This window comes from Schistocerca gregaria, chromosome 3 (genome assembly GCF_023897955.1).
Source record: "Schistocerca gregaria isolate iqSchGreg1 chromosome 3, iqSchGreg1.2, whole genome shotgun sequence".
In the NCBI taxonomy this organism is placed as follows: Eukaryota; Metazoa; Arthropoda; class Insecta; order Orthoptera; family Acrididae; genus Schistocerca; species Schistocerca gregaria.
In genome coordinates, this window is record NC_064922.1 from 894,552,317 (window position 1) to 894,569,458 (window position 17,142).

At 41.0% G+C, this 17,142-nt stretch overlaps 1 protein-coding gene across 2 annotated transcripts in view; it reads left to right on the forward strand.

Annotated features, from left to right (window-relative positions):
- LOC126355142 (vacuolar protein sorting-associated protein 8 homolog) overlaps positions 1-16,319 on the forward strand; it is a 204,863-nt gene extending 188,544 nt beyond the window's left edge. The window contains exons 21-24 of one of the 2 annotated variants that reach the window (XM_050005329.1): positions 1,692-1,887; positions 2,976-3,078; positions 3,903-4,071; positions 6,292-6,540. In XM_050005329.1, the coding sequence (XP_049861286.1) occupies positions 1,692-1,887; positions 2,976-3,078; positions 3,903-4,028 (425 nt within the window). In that variant the 3' untranslated portion in view covers positions 4,029-4,071; positions 6,292-6,540. Of the gene's footprint in view, positions 1-1,691; positions 1,888-2,975; positions 3,079-3,902; positions 4,072-6,291; positions 6,541-15,630 lie in introns of those variants that run through there. The other variant, XM_050005330.1, reaches the window with a different exon arrangement.
- The last annotated feature ends 823 nt before the right edge of the window (positions 16,320-17,142 follow it).

Below are 17,142 nucleotides of genomic sequence, written 5' to 3' on the forward strand. Positions count from 1 at the left end.
AACAGGTGCATCGTATTTGGAGCAAACTGTTTCTCATTTGCTCAGGTTCCCTTATTGCCTTACAAATTTTACAGAATCTGTACCCAGCTGAGGAGTTGGTCTGGCTGATATATGACCAACTGTACTTGCTCCAATGGCAGGGTAAGCAGGTGTCATTCTGCTGGGTGCCAGGTCATGTAGGGATATGAGGAAGTGAACAGGCTGATCGGCCTGCCAAGGAGGCCTGCAAAGGACAGGACATGGCACAGTGTCCTGTTCCCTTGCAGGCTGTTGTTTCTGCACTACACAGGAAGTGCATGCAGTTGTCAGATGAGGAATGGCTGGCAGTGACGGCCAATAAACTGCATTTGGTGAAGTCAACAACCCGGCCATGGTGTACCTCCTGCCAGTTTCTCAGGTGGGATGAAGGGACTTCACGTGTCTTAGAATTGGGCACTGCCATCTCACACACAGCTTTATACTGTGGCAAGAGGATCCCCTGTTTTATGATGCTTGTGGCGTGCACATCTCTATCTGCCATATTTTAATGGAGTGCATTTTATATTGTGATGCAAGGGCAGAAGCAAATATTGGTAGGGATCTGCCATCTATTTTAGCCAATGTCGAGACGAGTGTGACTAAGGTATTAAAGTTTTGTGATGTGTTTGGACTCTGGCCTAAAATTTTTGGCTGGACATTGTAGTGTGTTGTAGAGTGACTGGCTTCTCCTTTTTTTTATTCTTGTGCTTAGCCAGTCATGTCCATCTGCTATATTTTTTAGCTCCTTATACCACTTTCTTCCTGTGTTGTTAATGTTTTACTACTGAGGCAATACTTCGTTCCATAGTTCTGTATGGGTACGCCAAGTTTTCAAACTATGTCCAGAAACGCATCATGTAGTGCAGTCTCGATAATGGTGTTTCTGCAGCTACTCTTCTGTATTTGGTGGAGTTCGTATTTATACTTCCACAATACGAAAATGTGCAGTGTACATGTTGCCATACATGGAAGACCTTTTCCTGAAGTGCCAGAAAATTCTACATTTGTGTATAAAACTTTCTACCATTAAAAGGATTGACAAATTTTACAGCTTGGAGAGAAGTATATGATCACTTAACATGGAAAAAATATATTTTCACCTGGGAAATTGGGTTTTTATTTTTTTTTTAAATTTTTTCCATGTATACACCCTAACTGCTTCATCACTACCAAATAACATTAGTGCACTTCAAACCAGAAGTACTGTTCCAGTAGTGTTAAAGGTACTGATAATGAGAAAGATAACAATATAATTATGATAATGGAAATACGATGATACATCACCTACATGAGCTATTGAGCAGTGGATAGGAAAGTAGAGAAGTCTGGAAATTGCTTAGCTTTTGCACACAGTCCTCTCCTCCTTCAGAGGTCACTGCCCCCCCCCCCCCCCTCTACTACTACTACTGCTACTACTTCTGAGTTATGGTAGCAATTACTTTTTTATGGAGTTACATACTTAAGGCACATGAGAACTCTTGGACAGACAGGTATCATGATATGGCAGACGTTGAAGTTTACAGTGAAATTCTTTCACTAAGAAAATGGACAATTTACTGAACTTCAGCTATTGGTCTGATGTAAAATATTTTAGAGTAAATCTCACATTGGGGTAAAAAGGCCCTGTTTCTCTCTTTGTATTGTCACTTACTTGCAAATCACTTATGATGCAGGCATGCTCAGCAACTCGTGCTACGAGGAGACACTGCTTCAGGCGACATCTCGCCTGTTGAGCTCAGACTTACACCAGCAGCTCGCCAAGCATCTGGCAGCAGCCAACAGGGGCATGACACCACGCCTCTCCACCTGCAGCATGTGTCGCCAGATGATTACACATCTTCGGGATAATGAATCTGTAGTTCTTTTCAGGTAATTGAGTTCACACTTTTCTGGAGTGTGCATGCGCCCTTGTGCAGAATGAATAACTGTTGCATGAATGATTTCAGTGATGGTGTATGTAGCATTTAAATTAAACAAATTTATAAATCATGATTATTGGTATCTATATTGGTCGTTATTCAACCAAGACTGCTGAAATTATATTATTACTGTGACATATTTGAAGCTGTGACATCATCATCAGGCAAAAATGCAAATTCAAAAATATTTAATTTCAATAATCACAAATTTTAATGTAATATTTTAAAGTCTTGGTGTGCTTTGTTGGCTGTCTGCAGAAAAAGATAAGTATAATGTGTGGGAGAGTGTTCATTTTGTTTTCTGGTCTATCGTTATCATGAAAATGTAAATAATCATTCTCTTGATCAGATATAGCTACTCTCTTAAAAAAATGTAAATCGTCTCTTGAATATGTTATACTTCTCTATCTCCACCAACAATCCATAACTCACATTGAGTCTAAGAAAGTGCTGTATAAAGCTCATCATGTGTTAAGTGTTTTTGTAATGTTTCAAGTGTGATGTAAACTTTCTAAGACAGCTGTACTTTTGGAAAGTGATATTGCATCTCACTATTAAAATTCAGTTAAAGTGTTGCAGTATCTGAAGATTTGTGGCAAACTTCTGCACCAAGTTGGTGTTTTTAATTGTATTGCAATGTCTTTTACGCATATGAAAATGACAATTCCTTTTGGAAATTCATAAATTTACAAAGAAAGATGCATGCTTGTATTGAGAATGTGCAGTGTCCAGTATGGCAATTAGATACATACATAATAGGTAAAGGTAGTTCTGTTAAGTTTTGGATCCTTGGGTTTCTTCTTTGTGCCACAAAAGAAGAAATAGCCACTGAGTGCTGGGTAGAGTAGCAAGCCACTTAGAACCTGTGTTAAGATAGGTCACAACTTGCCTGAAGAAGCAAAGGTGATGGAGAGAGAAAGAACATATATTTCAATATTTTCTGAGTCAGTGCTATACTACATATGGCTTGATTAATGGAAAGTTCAGTGATGCAGTTTAAAAATTTAGTTGTTAGTTTCTTATATTGTTATGTTGCAGGTGTGGTCATGCCTACCATTCAGACTGTATGAAGGATCCCCCTCATTGCTACGTGTGCAGATGGGGCAGAATGCCAGCACCTCTATCATTAAATGATCCTCAGGTAAGTCGTAAAGTTTATATGTACCCTCTCCTGGGAAGACAATTATGTAAGGAGAATAGTTTACAATTGCTATTGAGGTAACTGAAGACAAATTGGTAGTTCTCAGCCATCATCTTGTTATGTTGTCTCTGTCTTATATTTCAGCAAAAACAGTCAATTATTGACCAAAAAAAAATTTATTGGATCGTTAAACAACCTACTCATCAAACGGTGACAGAACACCCACAAAAAGACTGTTATGATTGGCAAGCTTTCGGAACCAGTGGCTCCTCCTCCTGGCAGAAGGGTTGAAGTGAACTTCCTTCCCCTTCAACCCTTCTAACTAAAGAACCCACTGGCCCCGAAAGCCTGCCAGTCACAACAGTCTTTTATGTGTGTGTTCTGCTACCGCTTGCTAATCCTATATTATATTTCAATAGATGCAAGTTCATCATATAGCTTTTCATATCTGCTCTTTATTTCTGTTAATGTAATTGAAAATTTATTCGTGAAATGTAAACATTTGTCAAACATTCAGTACTTCTTTTGCATGGCAGCTGTTCTCCACAGTTGCAATGCCATGCAGCTTTTTTTAAAAAGTTGCTTTAAAACAAAGAAATATGTCATCTTAATGTAATTGTTATCCCTTTTATTTGTATTTCTTTATGAAAATATTTTATAACTACTTTAATTATGTTACTTAAAAGAAATGTAAGTAACATAATTATGTAAGAAAGGGAATACCAATCATTCTGTTTGCTACCTTTTTATTGCTTTTTTTTGTTTAATAAACATAGCAGTCACTAGAGTTGCCAGAGGAGTTATTGTTTGTTTTCTACTTTCAGGGAAATTCATCGTCGTCATCAAGTGCAGCAACCTCTCCTCATCCACAAGAACTTCTGATACAGAGCCCAAAGTTCCCCCTTCAATTATCCCCACCACCCCCTCGAGATCTTGAGGGTATTTTTTGAAACTGTAATCAAGAAGAAAACAAAGATTATACCAAAGACTGTTGTATGTACATTCCATTGAATGTTTAATTTATAAATATATTAAGATTGTTAAAAACAGTTTTTCAGATTGTTTTATTCTTGTACCAATTGTTTATACAATGGAATGACACCATATTTCCAACACGGCATGACTAGTTAACTAATCAGGCTATCATTAGGAGAAAGAGTGTGAAGGTGGTCACTTTCTGCACAACTTGACAAATCAGGATGTGGCTTCAGTACCATTGTACTCACAGTCACAGACAACAGCTCAGTCAACAGCATTACTATTAGGGTATCAGTTAATGCTATCATGCTGATAATACACTGGTGTCCAAAATTAAAGCAACAAATAGAAATTTTGCAAGGTTGCATTTATTTTGCCACAAAACCGTATAAACAGGTGATAGTAAAGTAGAAACAATGCAAAGAACACAGAATGTAACCAGTTGCAATATGCATAATGATAGACAAAAATGTTCTTTTTTTTCCAACTTAATGGATTTGCACGCACATTCTGACAACTTGGTAATGTGCTCAGTATGGGGTGTGATCATCTCTGGCACGAATACAGGCCTGACAACAAGGGGACATGCTGTGAGTGATGTCATCAATCTCATGTGTAGGCAATAATGCCCGTTCTTCCTGCAGAACTGCTCACAAGTCTTAGAAAGTGGTTAATGGTTAGTAACATGATGCAACCTGTCTCCCTAGTGCATCCCAGACATGCTCTATGGGGCTCAAATCGGGAGAGTGAGCTGGCTACCCTGTGTGTGCAATGTCTTCTGTTCCCAAAAAAGACATCAACCACCCATGCTCTATTAGGCCAAGCATTATCATCCATCAATACAAAGTCTGGGCCCACAGCATCTCACAACAGCCATGCGTGAGATCTCAAGGTCTCCTCACGGTACCTAACAGCAGTCAAATCTTGCCGATTCAGCGGTACAATTTCGTGAAGAGGTGTTCAAGTAGTCGACAGAATCCCTGCCCACACCATTAGGTATCCTCGATATTGGCATTTTTCCACATTGTTTGGGTCCCAAAATCATATGTGAATCTGTTGAGAATCCAACTCCAGACCAAATCAGAACTCGTCTGTGAAAAGAGCACTGGCCCACTGTTCTACTGCCAGGAAGCATGTTGGCAGCTCCACTATAGATCTTCCCTTCTGTGAAGACATACCAGATGTAAACAGGCAGCAGGTCTCCAACAATAAAGGCCACTCCGCTGAAACCTTCTGTACACCATTTGCCTCAATGCAGCATGTCCAGGGGATGCTGCAAGGCCAGATGCCAGTTGCAATGCAGTAGTGAGAAGGTACTGTCATACCCTTACAGACAAATAACGGTCCACTCTTTGTGATGTCACATGTGGTCACCCTGTCCTGGTCTCCAGGATACAGTTTCGGTCTCTATAAACTGTCGCCACATCCAAGAAACAGAATGATCCGCAATAAACCATCGGGCCACACCAGTTTTCGACACTCTTGCTTCCATTCTTCCTATGGCCCTCCTCAGCAGAGAATCTGTAAGCAACTTCTCTGTCATACTGCACTGTCTGTATCTGTGTACATAGCAATTATGGATGTGAAACTAACCTGAAAACACTACCCCACTTGATAGGTGCTGTTGCATCATTGCTCGCGTTTCTGTCCGTTGATCGGAATGTTGTCTCCTGTGCAGAGCATGATAGTAATGACATATGATGACAGTTTGTATGATTATATCATGAATTAGACACAGGACAGTTTGTTGCTTTAATTTTGGACACCAGTGTATATGTTTCAGAAATAACCAAATACTAGTTTACCAATATAAGGAAAAGATAAATTGTTATTTTCCAGAAAGATGACACATTAAGTCGCAGACAGGAAAAACTAAAAGAAACTTGACACGGTAGCTTCCAGCTGCAGCCACACACTCACTTATTCATTCACACAACAAAGCACACCTCACACACACTTGACTGCCTCCAGCAGCTAGTGCTGAAATAAACACAGTAATAGTTTATATGTGTGTTTTAACTGGACTAAATGCACATCAAAGCAGTACACATCTTGAGGTGTACCTCAAACTTGTGTTTGTGTTCAATAATTCTGCCAATAAATGACAAAATCATACAAGTTTATGATCAAAATAACACTAATTGAAACAAGTTTGTTGTCTGCATAGATTGCTTTATTTATTTTTGAATGGCAGATTGTAGTTAATGGCCTCAGACTTGATTGTGTCTGTTGCAGGTGTAGATATTGCAAATAGGTGGACAGATTACTGCTGTAGCCAACACAATTACATCTGAGGATAGTTCATGTGGAACAGAAATTGTCCATTCAAAAAAAGGTCAAGGTAGATGAACAACAAAGTATGTTTTAAAACAAATGATAGCAGATTTTCTCCAAAGACTGTGTGTCAATTTCTAACACCAACTGATGTAATATTATTCTGGATTGCTTATTGAAAGCAATAAAGATGGAACATTACATTAATTTAATTAATTTCTAATGTTATATAGATCTAGCTACACAGTATATAATATGAAGAGCTACTATAAGTTTTTTAAAGTGTTTAATGGTTTCTCCTCAATTGTAATCCTTCAAGAAATACACAGCTGCAACAAGTTCAGTATATTGTTGCATATTATAACAATGTGTGGCTATTAAATATCTGTGGAGCACCCTCATTGTGGTTTTCAGTTGTTGTTAGCCATGGACTGAAAGTAGGATTTTTTTACTGACAGCAAACATACTATTACTTCAAAGTGAATCTGAATGTAAATTGGTGTACCAAGCAATTGCTACTTGAAATTATGGATTGATCCATTTCCATCATTTGCATCATAAGAGCAAAGTTATTTAACAACAAAAAATTGCAAAAATTGGAATGACTAGGTACGACAGTTATGCAGTTTTAATAACCAAATAGAAACAGGCTATGTGATTGTTCACAAAATTGTATATATACTAGCAAGGCAAGCGAAATTCACGAAATTAATCCAAAGCTAAGACCAGAGATCATTGCACAGTTCATTGGTTACCAGATAGAATAAGCAAGACATTTTGGTGCAATTAGACATGAACACAAATAAGACCATATTTACAAAGTCCTTTCCCACTCAGAAGCTTACTCCATTCACAAAGGTGTTAATGTTAGGTGGCTGGAGCCTGTTGAGGTCGTGAAGTCCATTCTTCAGTGAAGGTGTTGCCTGCTGCATGCGTGCCTGTGAATGAACGGTGGTTGTCGTAACTGTCATAATGGTGGCCTGCAATACTTACAGCACCGCACTTCCCATTCCACAAATTCCTGCTGTCAATGATTTCAATTATGAGAATTTCACATCAATGTACAGATTCCCAGCAACATGAAGGAATGTGTTTTTAATCTGCAGACTAGCCAAGGCAGGTATGTGTTGCACCTGTTGGCACATTGAGTACACTCTCGAGATTGAATCAGCCATCAAATTGTCTGCTGTTATTACTGCATTTATATTATCTGTTTTTAAACCATTCAACTATGGTGATGGCTGTAGCTATTATAACAGTATTGCACTACAGTGATGGATGCTGCATTGTAGACAAGAATCATGTTTTGTCTGCTTTTTATAATATTATGGTGGCATAATATTATGGTGGCAATCCCCCCCATGAATCATGGACCTTGCCGTTGGTGGGGAGGCTTGCGTGCCTCAGCGATACAGATAGCCGTACCATAGGTGCAACCACAACGGAGGGGTATCTGTTGAGAGGCCAGACAAACATGTGGTTCCTGAAGAGGGGCAGTAGCCTTTTCAGTATTTGCAGGGGCAACAGTCTGGATGATTGACTGATCTGGCCTTGTAACAATAACCAAAACAGCCTTGCTGTGCTGGTGCTGCGAACGGCTGAAAGCAAGGGGAAACCACAGCCGTAATTTTTCCCGAGGGCATGCAGCTTTACTGTATGATTAAATGATGATGGCATCCTCTTGGGTAAAATATTCCGGAGGTAAAATAGTCCCCCATTCGGATCTCCGGGCGGGGACTACTCAAGAGGATGTCGTTATCAGGAGAAAGAAAACGCGTTCTACGGGTCGGAGTGTGGAATGTCGGATCCCTTAATCGGGCAGGTAGGTTAGAAAATTTAAAAAGGGAAATGGATAGGTTAAAGTTAGATATAGTGGGAATTAGTGAAGTTCGGTGGCAGGAGGAATAAGACTTCTGGTCAGGTGACTACAGGGTTATAAACACAAAATCAAATAGGGGTAAAGCAGGAGTAGGTTTAATAATGAATAGGAAAATAGGAATGCGGGTAAGCTACTACAAACAACATAGGGAACGCATTATTGTGGCCAAGATAGATACGAAGCCCACACCTACTACAGTTGTACAAGTTTATATGCCAACTAGCTCTGCAGATGACGAAGAAATTGAAGAAATGTATGATCAAATAAAAGAGATTATTCAGATAGTGAAGAGTGACGAAAATTTAATAGTCATGGGTGACTGGAATTCGGTAGTAGGAAAAGGGAGAGAAGGAAACGTAGTAGGTGAATATGGAATGGGGCAAAGAAATGAAAGAGGAAGCCGCCTGGTAGAATTTTGCACAGAGCACAAATTAATCATAGGTAAGACTTGGTTCAAGAATCATAAAAGAAGGCTGTATACATGGAAGAAGCCTGGAGATACTGACAGGTTTCAGATAGATTATATAATGGTACGACAGAGATTTAGGAACCAGGTTTTAAATTGTAAGACATTTCCAGGGGCAGATGTGGACTCTGACCACAATCTGTTGGTTATGACCTGTAGGTTAAAACTGAAGAAATTGCAAAAAGGTGGGAATTTAAAGAGATGGGATCTGGATAAACTAAAAGAATCAGAGGTTGTACGGAGTTTCAAGGAGAGCATAAGGGAGCAATTGAAAGGAATGGGGGAAAGAAATACAATAGAAGAAGAATGGGTAGCTTTGAGGCATGAAGTAGTGAAGGCAGCAGAGGATCAAGTAGGTAAAAAGACGTGGGCTAGTAGAAATCCTTGGGTAACAGAAGAAATATTGAATGTAATTGATGAAAGGAGAAAATATAAAAATGCAGTAAATGAAGCAGGCAAAAAGGAATATAAACGTCTCAAAAATGAGATCGACAGGAAGTGCAAAATGGCTAAGCAGGGATGGCTAGAGGACAAATGTAAGGATGTAGAAGCTTATCTTATTAGGGGTAAGATAGATACTGCCTACAGGAAAATTAAAGAGACCTTTGGAGAAAAGAGGACCACTTGTATGAATATTAAGAGCTCAGATGGAAACCCAGTTGTAACCAAAGAAGGGAAAGCAGAAAGGTGGACGTATATAGAGGGTCTATACAAGGACGATGTACTTAAGGACAATATCATGGAAATGGAAGAGGATGTAGATGAAGATGAAATGGGAGATACGATACTGCGTGAAGAGTTTGACAGAGCACTGAAAGACCTGAGTCAAAACAAGGCCCCTGGAGTAGACAACATTCCATTGGCACTACTGACGGCCTTGGGAGAGCCAGTCCTGACAAAACTCTACCATCTGGTGAGCAAGATGTATGAGACAGGCGAAATACCCTCAGACTTCAAGAAGAATATAATAATTCCAATCCCAAAGAAAGCAGGTGTTCACAGATGTGAAAATTACCAAACTATCAGTTTCATAAGTCACAGCTGCAAAATACTAAGATCAGTTTGGATTCCGTAGAAATGTTGGAACACGTGAGGCAATACTGACCCTACGACTTATCTTAGAAGCTAGATTAAGGAAGGGCAAACCTACGCTTCTAGCATTTGTAGACTTAGAGAAAGCTTTGGACAATGTTGACTGGAATACTCTCTTTCAAACTCTGAAGGTGGCAGGGGTAAAATACAGGGAGCGAAAGGCTATTTACAATTTGTACAGAAACCAGATGGCAGTTACAAGAGTCGAGGGATATGAAAGGGAAGCAGTGGTTGGGAAGGGAGTGAGACAGGGCTGTAGTCTATCCCCGATGTTATTCAATCTGTATATTGAGCAAGCAGTGAAGGAAACAAAAGAAAAGTTCGAAGTAGGTATTAAAATCCATGGAGAAGAAATAAAAACTTTGAGGTTCGCCGATGACATCGTAATTCTGTCAGAGACAGCAAAGGACTTGGAAGAGCAGTTGAATGGAATGGACAGTGTCTTGAGAGGAGTATATAAGATGAACATCAACAAAAGCAAAACGAGGATAATGGAATGTAGTCGAATTAAGTCAGGTGATGCTGAGGGAATTTGATTAGGAAGTGAGACACTTAAAGTAGTAAAGGAGTTTTGCTATTTGGGGAGCAAAATAACTGATGATGGTCGAAGTAGAGAGGATGTAAAATGTAGACTGGCAATGGCAAGGAAAGCGTTTCTGAAGAAGAGAAGTTTGTTAACATCGAGTATAGATTTAAGTGTCAGGAAGTCATTTCTGAAAGTATTTGTATGGAGTGTATCATGGACGATAAATAGTTTGGACAAGAAGAGAATAGAAGCTTTCGAAATGTGGTGCTACAGAAGAATGCTGAAGATTAGATGGGTAGATCACATAACTAATGAAGAAGTATTGAATCGGATTGGGGAGAAGAGAAGTTTGTGGCACAACTTGACCAGAAGAAGGGATCGGTTGGTAGGACATGTTCTGAGGCATCAAGGGATCACCAATTTAGTATTGGAGGGCAGCGTGGAGGGTAAAAATCGTAGAGGGAGACCAAGAGATGACTACACTAAACAGATTCAGAAGGATGTAGGTTGCAGTAGGTACTGGGAGATGAAGAAGCTTGCACAGGATAGAGTAGCATGGAGAGCTGCATCAAACCAGTTTCAGGACTGAAGACCACAAGAACAACAACAATAACAACGAAAAAGAGGAATGGTTCGAGTGCTTGCAACAGTTTGAAGTGCACATAATTGCCCACAACATAACAGGTACAGCGGAACTCCCTTACTTTTTGCCCTTGGTAGGATGTGATGTGTTTTGCTTCATTCAGAAATTATTTCCTAATGCTGCTCTGATGAACTTTCCTATGATCAGGTCGTATATTCGCTAACTAACTATTATGACAAACAATGTGGTAGCAGCTAGGTACCAATTCGTCCACTGCAAGAAAGGGACAGAAAAAACTTATCACGAGGGGGTAATAGATTTGCAGGGTGGTTGTTGTAGTTGTCTTCAGTCCTGAGACTGGTTTGATGCAGCTCTCCACGCTACTCTATCCTGTGCAAGCTTCTTCATCTCCCAGTACTTACTGCAACCTACATCCTTCTGAATCTGCTTAGTGTATTCATCTCTTGGGCTCTCTATACGATTTTTACCCTCCATGCTGCCCTCCAATGCTAAATTTGTGATCCCTTGATGCCTCAGAACATGTCCTACCAACCAGTCTCTTCTTCTTGTCAAGTTTTGCCACAAACTCCTCTTCTCCTCAATTCTATTCAATTCCTCCTCATTAGTTATGTGATCTACCCATCTAATCTTCAGCATTCTTCTGTAGCACCACATTTCGAAAGCTTGTATTCTCTTCTTGCCTAAACTATTTATTGTCCACATTTCACTGCGATACATGGCTACACTCCATACAAATACTTTCAGAAACGACTTCCTGACACTTAAATCTATGCTCGATGTTAACAAATTTCTCTTCTTCAGAAACACTTTCTTTGGCATTGCCAGTCTACATTTTATATCCTCTCTACTTCGACCATCATCAGTTACATTGCTCCCCAAATAGCAAAACTCCTTTACTACTTTAAGTGTCTCATTTCCTAATCTAATTCCCTCAGCATCTCCCGACTTAATTCGACTACATTCCATTATCCTCGTTTTGCTTTTGTTGATGTTCATCTTATATCCTCCTTTCAAGACACAGTCCATTCCTTTCAACTGCTCTTCCAAGTCCTTTGCTGTCTCTGACAGAATTACAAAGTCATTGGCGAACCTCAACGTTTTTATTTTTTCTTCATGGACTTTAATAGCTACTCCGAATTTTTCTTTTGTTTCCTTTACTGCTTGCTCAACATACATATTGAATAACATCGGGGACAGGCTACAACCGTGTCTCACTCCCTTCCCAACCGCTGCTTCCCTTTCATGCCCTTCGACTCTTATAACTGCCATCTGGTTTCTGTACAAATTGTAAATAGCCTATCGCTCCTTGTATTTTACCGCTGCCAGCTTTAGAATTTGAAAGAGAGTATTCCAGTTTGCAGGGTATGACGAGGAAATACAAATTCAAATGTGCTTTTTGTGGTTCTTTATATTCAGATGTTATGTTACGTGATGCGATCATGTACAATGCAACTGATGTCATACTTAGAGAAAAGTTTTTGAAGCAGTCTGATCCATCATTTCAACACATAGTGCAAATACTGGAGCAGTACAATTCAGGTGCAGTGTCAGCCGAAAAATTTGAGCAGCCACAAATTTGTAAGGTCGAGTCACCGCTTCCTCATGACCAGTCCATTAGACAGCAACAGCAGGCGCGTAGACAGTTCTCCATGCCGCATAAACTGCTCTCTAAAAAGGCGAACAGAATTAAGTCATCCCCTATTGACAGCACAAACACCAAGACTGCCCAGCCAGACTAGCACAATGTTACGCTCTTGGGAAGAAAGGTCACATACAATCCATATGTTTGCAACAGAAAAAACATAAGAATTCTCTCCACTCATATACATCTAGTAACAAAGCCTATGTAGTCAATGCCATGTATTCAAAGCCTGCTGCAGACATTAGCAAAACTAGCAAGCGAACAGTTATTTTAGGGAAAAATATGTGAACTTTCAGTTGGTGACAGATGCCTCTGTTACATTGTTGAATTGTTACACATATCAACTATTAGGCTCCCCATGCCTGTCCGAAACTAGCATGCACCTGACAGCTTATAATGGGCAAGACATTCCCGTTCTCAGAAAATGTACTTTGCCTGCCATTTATTGCTCAAATACATGAACTGTAACTGTCACTGTGGTGTGATCATGCGATTGTAGAACATATTTGGCCTGGATTCATTTGATTTGTTAGGCTTTAAAATTCAGGACAATGTGTTGTCAGTGTCTGCATTCAATGCAAAAAACAGTGTACTGAAAACAGTGTACTGAAAGAATTCCCTGAACTCTTTTTTGAAGGTTTAGAGGAGGCTAAAAATTTTGTTGCACGTATTACTGTGAAAAACAATGCTCAGCCGAAATTTTTCCAGGCCAGAACTGTTCCCATTGCCTTGCAGGACAAAGTCACGGGTGAACTTTAAGAATTGCAAGATAGCGGAGCTATTGTGCCCAAACGAGCTAGTCAATGGGCAAGTCATCTGGTTTTGCTCCCCAAACCTTGAGGTCGTATTCGCCTCTGTGTTGGCTTTAAGTCTACAGTCAATCCACAAGCTATGAATCATACTTATCCAAGCCATGCCCAGAGAATTTTATGGACAAATTAGACGCTGGTTGTTACTTTTCAAAAACTGATTTGCACAAGGCATATCTTCAGATACCTCTAGATGAAGAATCTCAGGTGTGTGTTGTCAACACTCATTTGGGTTTGTTTAAATATTTGTGTTTGCCTTTTGCCAAACACCCGTCATTTTCCAATGGTGTTTGGAACAATTGACCACTCAAATACCAAACTGTTCAAACTATTTGGATGATATTGTCATAGCAGGTCGTACATCTGAAGAACACATTGCAAATTAGCGTGCTTCGCTTCATGTGTTATCCGTTGCAAGACTAAAGTGTCGATTGGGCAAGTGTGATTTTTTTTTAAAACCTGAGTTGCAGTATCTTGGTCATTTCATAGTCAAGGTGTACATCCCCTTCAGTCACATTTGTTACGGGGCCTGCCAGGTCCTTGCAATGTCACAGAATTACGGTCAGTCATAGGGAAAATAAACTATTATATTCAGTTCATACCAAATGCTGCACAAACCGCAGCTCCATTGCATCGCAAGAACGTCCCCTGTGTTTGGACAGATGAGTGCCAAGAAGCTTTTCAAAAACGTAAAGATGCATTGCTCCATGATCTGTGGTTCACTTTGATACTGACAAACCAGTTGTGTTGCAAGTTGATGCTTTCTCTTATGGAATCGGTGCAGTACTTTCATGCCTATTTGGTGATAACGACAGACTTATTGCTTTTGCATCACAAGTGTTGGCCAAAGCTCAGTGTAACTAGTCACAAATAGAGAAAGAGGCATTCCACCACTATTCATATGGCAGAAAATTCTACTTAGTCACAAATCACTAGCCACTGCAGCCCTTGTTTCATCCAACGAAACCGGTTCCTGTATGAACTGGCCAAAAATTGCAATGATGGGCTTTGTTGTTGTCTCAGTACCAGTACGAGATGGCGTATCATCCGACAGCTCAACATGGTTTTGCGGACGAGGTTTTGCGTCTTCCGATGGGCCTTGATACAGACTTTGATGCTTCTGCTACATCTTGTTGTCACATTGATGCTTGGGATTCTGAATTGCTTCAATCCTTTCCTCTTAACTATAGGAAAAGTGCACAGGCCATGGAATCTGATTCCAATTTGAACATTTTGTTAAAATACATTTGCACATCTTGGCCTCACTCATTGCAAAGCATAAGGACTCTGCAGTGTGCTGATACTTTGCACATCGGCATAGCCTCATTATACAGCAAGATGTGATTCTTATTCAAAATGACAGTGGACAGTCATATGTGTTGATCCCCAAAGCTTTGCAAAAAGAAGAGTTGCGGTTACATCACCAAGGACACTGCGGGATTGTTAGTTTGAAACCGTTTGCATGTCGACACTGTACTTGGCAGTGTATGGACACCCAAATAGAACAGATGACATCACAGTGTCATGCATACACAGAAAATCAGTCCACTCCATCACAAAAAATTTCTGCTTGGCCTAAATTGCAATCAACATGGCAACATGTGCACATAGAACTTGCAGGACCTTTTTATAATGTTTGTTGGTTGGTCGTGGTTGACTCATAGAGCAGGTTTCCTTCTGCTGTGCCAATGAACTCGACAACATCACATAGCACAAGTGTCTTCTATTTTTTTGCCTCGAGAGTTTGCCTGAAGTCATAAGTTCGGACAACGGCCCCTCAGATCACGTCAGATGAATTTGAAACATTCTGTGAACGCAATGGCATACAGCACCTAACTAGTGCACCGTTCCATCCACAGTCAAACGACGAAGTGGACCATTTTGTCAGAACCTTCTAGCAGCATATGGCCAAACTTTGCACTGCACACACCAGGAATCAAGCGTTACAACTGTTTTCTGCTCCTATCATTGGCAACCACGCGATGGACCATTGCTGGCGGAATTGCTTCACAGCCGCTGCCATTGGACACTGGTCCACCTACTCCATCACCCTCCTCAGCAACTGGCGCCAAAGGCAGGCCACAAGTATCGCTTCACACCACATGATGCTGTGTTTGTCAGGGTTTTAGCGGCAGCAGACACTGGACGAGAGGCGAGATCCTTCGCGGACTTGGCGCATGCCTGTACCTCATTTCAGGCCCACACGGATTGCAGTGCCAACATCACAATCAAATTCGCCACTGTCATGTGCACAGTGTTCTTTCTGTCTCTCTTCCCCCCAGATTCATCACGACACCGCGGGAGGACCTCATTGGGGCGGAGCCTTCCCCTTCTCTGCCTCCTCTCATTCTACTGATGGAGCTGGACCAGCCCACTCCGCAGCAGCTGACATCTTCTACATGTTGCTATGGGCCTCAGGAGGTGGACACGTACCCTTCTTGTCGTTTTCTGGGAGACGGTTTCTGCCAGAGTGAAAGCCAGATGGCGGGGTTTGACAGGAAGCCTGATGTCCCCTGCAGCCACAGCTTTCAGCCCAGCACAGTGTCCACGATCCTGATTCCCTCCCATTCTCATGCTCCATATACAATGACAGTCCGTTGCTTTGGGAGGGAAAGAATGTTCTGGCATAAAATCAAGTGCCGGTATGCCAGTTGGGAACATCAGAGCAGAGAGGGCTCTGAAGACGATGTCAGCCAATTGCACTCTGACCGACCCCTCTCCAGTATGCAGCACCCTCTACATGAAGAGAACATAGGCGCCGGTCTCGACTGTTCGCACCCAGTTCTACAGGAATGTCAAGACCAGCAATCTGGATGGAAGCATCCACTGTATTACTACACTTGTATTATAATTGTTATGCTGAAGGATATTGATTATATGGCATGTTGCCCTATGCTTGCAACGTCTCTATATATTTCTCAAAGATAAGAATTGTCAGTTATCGTATTGTAATAAAACCTCATTAATATGATTTGCTTGAACTGTTGTCTAGTGATCCAAGAAGCACATTTTCTAGGTAATTTGACAATTACGAAAGATACAACAGGTTCAGGTCCACTGATGATATCTTCATTATCGGGCCTCAGGGCCAAAACACCCTATCCTCATTCCTTGACATTCTCAACATCTCTCCCATCTGCTTTATGTGGTCCTCCTCATCCCAGTGTGCCACCTTCCTAGACATTGATCTCCTCCTATCTGATGGCTCCATCTGCAACTCTGCCCACCTTAAACTCAGCAACTACCAACAGTACCTGCATATTGACAGCTGTCATCCTTTTCACACCGAGAAGTCCCTCCCATATAGCTTGGCTACCCAAGGTCAGCGTAACTGGAGTGACAGGAACTCCCTTGTCCAGTATGCTGAGGATCGCACCAAGGCCTTCAGAGATAAGGACTATTCGCCAGACCTAGTCCATAAACGTATCTCCCATGCCATTTCCTGTCACATCCCCAAGAACCAGTTACAAAGAAGTGCCCTCTTTGTCACCCAGTACCAACTCAGACTGGAACAACTAAACCACAGCCTTTGCGAGAGGTTTTATTACCTGTCCTCATGCCCTAAAAAGAGTGATATCTTAAACAAGATCCTTCCCACCATCCTAAAGTGGTTTTCTATCGCCCACAACCTCATAGTCCATCCCTATGCCACTCCCAATCCCAACTCCTGGCCACAAGGATCATATTCCTGTGGAAGACCCAGTAGCAAGAACTGCACAATCTACCCATCCAACAATACCTATTCCAGTCCTGGCACAGGTTTACCCTACTCCATCAGGGGCCGGGCCACCTGT